At 34.4% G+C, this 9,150-nt stretch overlaps 1 protein-coding gene across 3 annotated transcripts in view; it reads right to left on the bottom strand.

The window, feature by feature from the left end:
- Window positions 1–2,127: 2,127 nt before the first annotated feature.
- Elk (Eag-like K[+] channel) overlaps window positions 2,128–9,150 on the bottom strand; it is a 778,027-nt gene continuing 771,004 nt past the window's right edge. For all 3 annotated transcript variants that reach the window (XM_069817143.1, XM_069817142.1, XM_069817144.1), the window contains exons 15-16: window positions 7,825–8,041; window positions 2,128–5,622 (exon numbers count right to left, since the gene is read on the bottom strand). In XM_069817143.1, coding sequence (XP_069673244.1) covers window positions 4,969–5,622; window positions 7,825–8,041 — 871 coding nt within the window. In that variant the 3' untranslated portion in view covers window positions 2,128–4,968. The remainder of the gene's footprint in view (window positions 5,623–7,824; window positions 8,042–9,150) is intronic.

The following is a 9,150-nucleotide window of genomic DNA, read 5'->3' as shown; positions in this document are numbered from 1 at the left end:
TAAAAGTTAATACCAGTACTGGTAACATGAATTCAAAATGGAAATCGATAGAATTTATGCATACATTGTACATTTGTATTAACTTCAAACACATTTTTTAGTTTTAATAATGTTAACATATCGAGCATTTTAATAATGTTGACTATTTTTTTACCTTTCTAAAAATCAAATGTTAACAGGTATAATGATAATAAGGAAAATTGTTTAGCTTCAGAATCGAATCATTCGTCAACATCTCAATAAAAAAAAGGACAAGATATTTTTTAATTATTTAATTGAAGTAAAATTATTTTAAACTCTTAATTTCTGGACAGAATCTTCTACACGATCAAAAGTAATTATATTATTAAAAAAAAAAAAAAAGAGGAATAAAACAGTGGTGGAAAGTAATTCGGGTAACTTTGAATGCTGGTCTGTATTGCTCGTCTGAATCTGAAAGGTTAGGGACGACGGAGGAATTTAAACTAAAAGGGAACATGTGCATCTGTCCTTGCAGAGGATTTTTGGACAATCAGTTCCAAACCTATGCCATTTTATACTGCCATTCGTCTCATTATTGGGTCACAGTTCCAATGAAAGAACTCAGAAAATTTTTGAGGTGGAAAAGGCCCTATCAGAAGCGATGGTTGACAGCAACAGGCCTGAGTTGCCTGCAAGATTAACCAATGCATCATATCCTTATGTATAAAGAAAAGGATTCATAAATATTTTACGAAATGTTTATTCTACACTTCGTCTGTATATTTCTTAATCATAGTACCGGCATTGATTTATTATTTTAACACGAGATGGCTTGAGGAAGACCATATCTGGCATTATTAGTGACATAGTAGGTGTTATTTTCTACTTTCACACCAGAGTCCCAATGTACCCATCTGAATACATACAAACGGCATCAAGACTTCGAAGCAGCAGCATAAATGAACCAAAAATAAATTTCGATATAATTACAATAATTTTCGAATTAGAGGTACATAAATAATATGAAATAGGTAAGTAGAGTAGGTAAGTAGTGTAAAGTATTGTGGCGCAATGTTGGAAGACCTAGTCGCGTCGGGGAAGTTGCACGTGCATCTAGTGCGAGGAAAGGTGCGGCGTGACGCGGACCAGGGGGGAACATCAGGATGTTTTGCAAAGCCACGCGAACCGATTGCTGTAGAAGCTACACGACACAGTACATTCGAGAACGTGTAATCTAATAAATAAAAGGGGCAAGTGAGATGCAAGGAAGAGCCAGTTAGTTAGTTCAGCTGTGAGAGAGCTAGTTAGCAGAGACGTATCCAGTGGAAATCTTGAGTTCGAGGTGCAGTGAACTTGAGTAACTGTGGCAGCGTCCAGGCGAAGGCAACGCGTCCGGAAGTCTTGGGTTCGAAGTGCAGTGAACGGTTTCTGAAAGTCTTCGGTTCGAAGTGCAGTGAACTGTTATCTGGAAGGCTTGGGGTTCGACGTACCGCGAACTTGAGTGAGTGAGCTAGAAGAACTAGCCAAGGCGAACGAACTGTGAACTGAGAACTGACAGTTTTGTTTTGTAAATAGTACTTTGTGAACATTAGTTGAAATTAGAAGTACATTGTTGTTCTTCTCAATAATACATGTGAAATGTCATTGTCGTTCGGTGGAGTGCAATAACGACTACTGTGTTGCTGTGTTGAGTGGAATACCCATTGTTGACGGGTGTGTGGTTGCTATTGAAATAAAAGTCACAACATTATTGTTGAATTAAAAGTTACAGTACCGGTATAAGGTGGAGTGGAGTAAATAGTACGGTTGGAAGATTAATATGTTACAGTAGGTTAGATTAGTTTAGTGTCTGGTCAGACCTACTTATTCATCTGGTACTTTATTCATATATTATTGTCATTCCTGAATAAACCATTCATATTATATTATTAATAACAATCAAGGTTTTATTTCATATACCGTCTATGCTTATCCTTTTAACAAATTTATTGGTTTTCCAATACTTTGTTACATATATTTTGAATTGAACGTTTTCGGCTCTATTGAGCCATCATCAGAACCATTTATGCCCATATGCATGATAAAGGTACACATATAATGCAATACAAATAAACCCAAATAATATCAAATAACATGATTCTATGTAAAACATTAAATATATGGCGATATTACATTAACACTTAACATTTTGTCGCATCTAGCCACTATCAGATTTGGAATTCCACATAGACATCAACCCGATAACTACAATTGTTTTACAATTTTAAAGCTTATGTAATAATTTTAACATCAACAATTTTAACACCTGAATATGGATTTTATAGCCAGTTTTATATAGTAATGTAATATCGCTATATATTTAATGTTTTACATAGAATCATGTTATTTGATATTATTTGGGTTTATTTGTATTGCATTATATGTGTACCTTTATCATGCATATGGGCATAAATGGTTCTGATGATGGCTCAATAGAGCCGAAAACGTTCAATTCAAAATATATGTAACAAAGTATTGAAAAACCAATAAATTTGTTAAAAGGATAAGCATAGACGGTATATGAAATAAAACCTTAATTGTTATTAATAATAAATTAGCTTATCGGTCTCATCATGCCTTTTAAATTCATATTATAACTTAGTTATACATACGTCAAAGTAGGCTATATTTTGAGTGCTGGATGATGTCAATGGATGTTAGGGTTAAAGTAAGAATGGGCATTCTTATAAGACAAACTACAAAAAGTACTCGCATATGGTACCTCATCATCTGATACAACTGATATGTTGTAGCTATAGTGTAGAAATCAGTATAACGCAACAACTGATGTGTTGTAGCTGGAGTGTAGAAATTGATGTAACGTATGTGCAATAGGTACCACATACTTCCAATGCAACAGTCTCTGTTGTTCAAGATATATTGTGAGATGTACAGCAATTGCTAAATTTTCCCGTCTTTGGCACACAGCTTCTAAGTAATAAACAATGTCTCTTGAGAGTCATCTGCTTAATTTAGTAGTAAATGTAAATGGTTTCTGAAGCTCCTTACAACTGCTTATAACTTACTGGTAGTACCGAATTTTTGATAATCATGTTCTTTCAAATTTTACAAGATCTTTTTCATTTCGTTCAGTCACATTTGGTACGGTATTTGAAGCACAGAATTCAATGCATTTGCTACAACTTCTTGAAATAACTGATATAATCTTCAATTTGTATTCCAAAGTAGTAGTTATTCAAAATATAAAATAATATTCCTGTCAAACAGTATGTTAAGACAAACATAAGTAATGTGTAATTTCTTCGTGAATTATTTGTTAAAAATCTTTCTTTTTCATACCGAAGCAACTTTCTATAAATAGCCTATTATCATAAAAATATTCGAGCCTCTTGGAAACCTTGCACTCTTCACTGTTAAAAAAATTTCTGACATTTCAATGCCTCTCTTATCAGAAGTGTGTTTTAAGGACATGTATATGAAAAAATAGATATGAATAGTGTCAAGCCTAGAGTACAATTATATGTCCAAAATTACGTAAAATATAGTTTAGAGTTGTCTTAAAAGACGTGTTTTCCTTGTATATATATAAACACCCTGCCTTCGTTTCAATTGAAAATAAAGTCAGACATTTATGAAATCTCAGAAATGTTTGTAAACAGATTAAGGTTCAAGTTCCTAAGCAACTCATACAATATAGATCACTCTTAAAGCCCCAAGTTATTAAGCATTATTTCTGGATGAAATTCTTGAGAAATTTTATATACCTTTTAAGTTCCGGTTTTGTTTTTCTGAAGAGTTAAATGCCCATGTTAACGCTAATTTTGCTTCAGTAGTCTTGCATCACTCCGTAACAATTATTGCAAACGGTAAACACATTGAATAATTTCAAGGGAAAAATTGTTTGGGGGCAAGTACCGAACCCGAGACCTTTGGCTGAGCACGCCAATGCTCTATAACTGAGCTACTCAGGAACTCTACCAGACTCCGGCTCAATTATTCCCTTTATATCCATATACCTTAAGTGGGATGACAAGACGTCAGAGACCCAGCATTGAGTGCACACTTTCTGTGTGACTTAAATTTGTTGTTTTCATGTCTTGTCAATCCACTTGAGGTATGTGGATATAAAGGAAATAATTGAGCCGGGGTCTGATAGAGTTCCTGGGTAGTAGAGCATTGGCGTACTCAGCCACAGGTCCTGGGTTTGATGCCCGGCCCCGGAACAATTTCTCCCTTGAAATTATTCAAATCAGCTTTACAGGGAGCTATACCTGACAGCCAGATTTGTACAGTAAACACATTGCTTTACCAGCCAGCAGCAAGGAATTTTTATGATGGACGTATGGTAGGTTTAAAAAAATTCACTTTTGCAAAGAAAGTGCAAATACTTCCGGGAAGAAGCAAAATTTCTAAAGAACTTCATATTAATTTTCAGATAACTTCTAAAGACTAATTAAAGGTGACTTATTTAATATAACCTTATACATACTGTAGTTTAACCTGAGGCTATACCGGTATGTGCAGAAAGAGATCAAAAGGTGAATTCTATATAGAATGTAAGCTTGGGTGAGAGATTGTGGTCAGTCAGAGGGTTTTCTAAAAGGTGTAAAGAAGAATGAAGTGAATGCAAGAACACTTGTTTAAAATCGTAAAGTTGTGTAAATGGGATAGTGAATTGATGCCGTCATATTGCAGTCTCTTCTGTATTACGCTTGGGGGAATCAGGCACCTTCTCACTAAGTAAAAACAAATTAGTCTTATAGACGATTAACGGAAGATGGATTGTTTCTTGAAGTCACTTCTTTTTAATGCTCATGAAACATAACTTCTTTCCAAATTCAACTTCTGTCATGTCTGAACAATAGGAGACAGTAATAAAACCTGTTCTTAATTCATGTAGAAGGGAGAAATAAAAGTAACTGCTTTTGCAAATAGGATTGCCAACTGAATTAAAAGTACCTGATACTCATGTCTCATATTCGCGTCCCTTCATGTTTCGTCCCAGATTCAGCTGCTGAAGGGTTGGAACTTAAGAGACCTCGTGGCAGGAAGAGGATTAATTGCTCGAAATTTGTCGTCTATATCACCAGCACTAAATCTGTGGTGCTGTTGTTGCCAATGTGGAACTGCTGTTTGCTGCTGCTGTTGCCAGAAACTCGGAGCTGGCGGGGGTTGGGAGATCCAGTCTGTGGGTTGGGTGTTGTTTGGAGAGACCACGTTATTACTACAGTGATTTCTTATATTTACAATGTTGTTACTTGGGATTGTCGTATCGGAGGGCTGAACTGTGTTTGTTGCTGACGAGGGCGATGACGTTCTTCGACAACTAAGGATGGCATCAGCATCCAAACCTAGTAGAAGCAGGACGCGACGTGGATTCTGCAGGACGTACTGCTCCAGAAGACCCACGGGCTCATCTGTCTGAGTCTCCTTGTCCAACATGAAACTGACATTGCCACCCAAAATTGTCTCACTGTTTTCCCAGCAAAACATTTCAGGAGGATGAGACGAGCTCCGTTGCAGCATAACCATGTTGCAGTGCTTTAGGCTGTTGTCGGGCAGATTGGGGTTCGAATGTGCAGGAAGTGGGTATGGATACCGCGTCCCCATCGCTGTGTTGCTAGTAGCAAGTTCTTGCAGTGCCTGAATTGCATTCCGCACCTGAAATAATGATAACATGACAGAAATTTTGCGCAGTATCATTCCTTTTATCCTCCTTCGTATGTTAAAAGAATAAATACATTTTATATATATTTTACTCAGATACTTTCAAGAGATAGCCTATCTTCACTCATTATTGTAGCTTCAATTATAAAATTATTCTTATAACTAAGGAGCGGATTTCTATGTAATTAAAAACACAATTAACAAAGTTAAAAATTCCGAACATAAAGTTTCAAGTTTAAAACCCGAATTTTATTTCACATAAAAACACATATTTTCACAAAAAATTATGTAAATACATATTTTCAGGAAATATATTATAGACACATAAATCTTGGAGTTTTTTTACTTAAATAATTTTTTTACAAGAACTTTTAAACATTTTAAAACTAAATCAATTATGTTACTCAGAAGTGAGTTATCTTTTTAAGAATTCTTGGTTGCTTCGTGTTTCTAAGCTGTGTGGTGTATCCGTGATCCATTTTTGTAATAGTATTGCCTCAAGTTCTGAGAACTGTTAGGCAGCATAGGCCTATCAATGTTATTATTAGGCAATAAATTAACATGGACAAGGAGAAGAGATCTTGCAACACATAATTAGGAATGTTTATTGTTGCTGAAGATGATTTCATTCCACACTTTGTTTGTGAAACACAATAGATAAAAGCTCGGGTATGAACATTATTTAATTTAAACAAATCTCTCAACTCTTGCTCATGTTCATCAAGTAAGGCAATACGTCATGTTGTGATTCCCTGTTATTGGGCTTCATCAATCGATATCCTTCAAGATATACTGAAAGATGATTGTTTAAAAAACGATTTGGCTTTCCTATTAGCAAATCTAAGCTTTTTGTGTGACACCATAAAAAAAATCGAAACATCCAAAACCCTGTTGTCTGAAACAGGGAGGTGCGTGCCGTGAAAATTAAACTGCACTCTCTACCAGTTTCAGAAGTACAAGTACTAAGAGACAAATTCCAGAATGTGTTTGGGAAAAACAGTAGATATAAAAAAGTGTGTAAAGTTGCTCAAGTATTGGAGGATGTGCCTGTAGGTGAAATTGACGGTGTTTGTGTTTGTGACATTCCTCTCTTTAAATATTCACGTCTGATGTCCTGTGATGTGGAAAGACCGTTTTCACAGTATAAGTCGTTGTTCAGAGATAATTGGCATGCATTTGTGACGGAGAATTTGGAGATGACCTTTGTTGTTCACTGCAATTCTCGGCCAACTACTAGCACTCAAGTGTGGTTGGTGAATACCTAGTAACATTTTTTTTCCAAGCTAAGTAAGGTATTTTTGTCATATTTAAAAAAAAAATGTTTTTTATTTTTAGCAAATATTTTCGTACTTTTTAGTACATAAAAAAATAAATATATTAAAACTTTTTAGCACATAAAAATCCGCTCCCAACTTATAACTTATCTTTAATTATTTTTTTATTAATTTAATTTATTTAATAATATTCGTAATATTATTATTACAAGTGAAAATTAATTTACGAATACAAAAACAAATACTGATATACTATTATACAAAAATTCATTACTGGTATTATAGAACATTTAACTTAAATAAATAGGTACTTCAATGAATTTCTAACCTACAATTAATCTAACTTAATAATAAAAGCAGAAAAGACAAAATAACAGACAACAAATTCAATAAGAATATTACAGTATATAAAACTTCTCTCTTAACTGAGTCATATGCCTTTTTGAAATCTATGAATAACTGATGTACTGTGTCTTTATACTCTCATTTTTTCTCCAATATCTGTCGAATATAAAAAATCTGATCAACAGTCGGTCTATCATACCTAAAACCACACTGATGATCCCCAATAATTTCATCTACATATGGAGTTAATCTTCTCCAAATAATGCCAAATGAAAATGAAGTTGGAAAAAAAGGGCTTCCTCGTCGCAAATTTTTGTTAATTTGTCAATTTAATACCTATTTTAAGTCCTATTCTATGTATTATTCTCATACATTTTAATACAATATTCATTCATAGTGTTCTGCCCAAGGACAGGTATTTCACTGCAAACCCAGCATTCTCCAATCTTTCCCATTTTCTGCCATCATCTTAGTCTCCCCCATGTATTTAAATAATGTTTACCATTGTAGGATGCAATGTAATGGATAAATTCCTAATGTACTTCCGTGTTTGTGCATGCGATTATTATGTACCTACCTCTTGGCTGAGTGTTGCGACATCTTGGTGTAACGACGACACTTGAGTGTCCAGTCTCTCCACGCTGCTGCGAGTCTGCTCCACCTCTCCACGCAATTCCAGGTTCAGCCCCTCCAATGAACCTGTCTTTTGGTTGCTGCTGGGTAAAAGGCTTCGTTGTCGCTCCCTTGTGCCACCACTTCGAGGTCGTCCTGAATAACCTCGCAATTCCTCCAGTCTGAAGAGAAAAATAACGTTCATCTTCAATGTTTAAAATAAGTGAAACAAGCCATCAGTTTTATTTATTGTAGAAGGTTTAGTGAATATCATTTCCAAAATTCAAATATAGTATGCTTTTATCAATTGGAATTGGTGACCAAAATTCTCGATGAGGTCTGATGCAACTAGTTGAAGTACCCCTTCCCCCCCATACAAAATGTTTATTACCGGTATCGATGATTTTAGTTACTCATACCTACTGTTGTAATTATTATTACAAGATTATTAATATCTATATTATTACTATATTATTAATATTACTATATAATTAATATAATTATTATTACTGTTACTATATTATTGTTATTATTATTATTATTATTATTATTATTATTATTATTATTATTATTATTATTACAGTAAAATCCCTTGTAACAGGCACCCAAATACTCAGCAATACCAAAACAATGGCACTTTTGGCTGGGTTAAAAAAATATTGTATCTGCCACGTTGCCACAATCTGAGCCATCAGTTTTGCCACATTAGGCGGTTCGCACGAACTTTCATTTTCAGTGAATATTTGAACCTAGGAAGTTCACACGAATTTTCATTTTCATTGAATATTCAGAATCTAAAATTGATGTATTATGTATGTTGTGTTTTAATAAAGAAAATCCTCACAGTTCATTTAGTTATGTTCGGACCGTCAGTGTTGCCACAAAACAGTTGAACAGAAAGTTGAAATCAATACAACTATGAAATCTGCATCGACATGGGGAACTATTAATAATGGAATTCCTCAAGGATCAATATTAGGTCCCCTACTTTTTCTAGCGTTTATAAATGATCTTGCCCCCCTAATAAAAGATGTAGGTCATCCCATATTATTTGCAGATGACACAAGTATAGTAATCACAGCCAATAACTCCGACACATTCCAATCTTCAACAGAGGAAATTCTCATCAAAATATGCGACTGGTTCTCAGTCAATAAATTGGTATTAAATTGTAACAAAACTAACATAATTCAATTTAAATCCTGTGCAAATTCAACCTCGCAAATTTCTAGCGCAATAATTAACAATAGATCCCTATTAGAAACAACAACAACCAAATTTCTTGGCTTAA

The sequence above is a fragment of the Periplaneta americana genome, chromosome 17 (assembly GCF_040183065.1).
Source record: "Periplaneta americana isolate PAMFEO1 chromosome 17, P.americana_PAMFEO1_priV1, whole genome shotgun sequence".
Taxonomy (NCBI): Eukaryota; Metazoa; Arthropoda; class Insecta; order Blattodea; family Blattidae; genus Periplaneta; species Periplaneta americana.
Note: the sequence above shows the minus strand (reverse complement) of the source record. Positions and strands in the feature narration are given on the sequence as shown.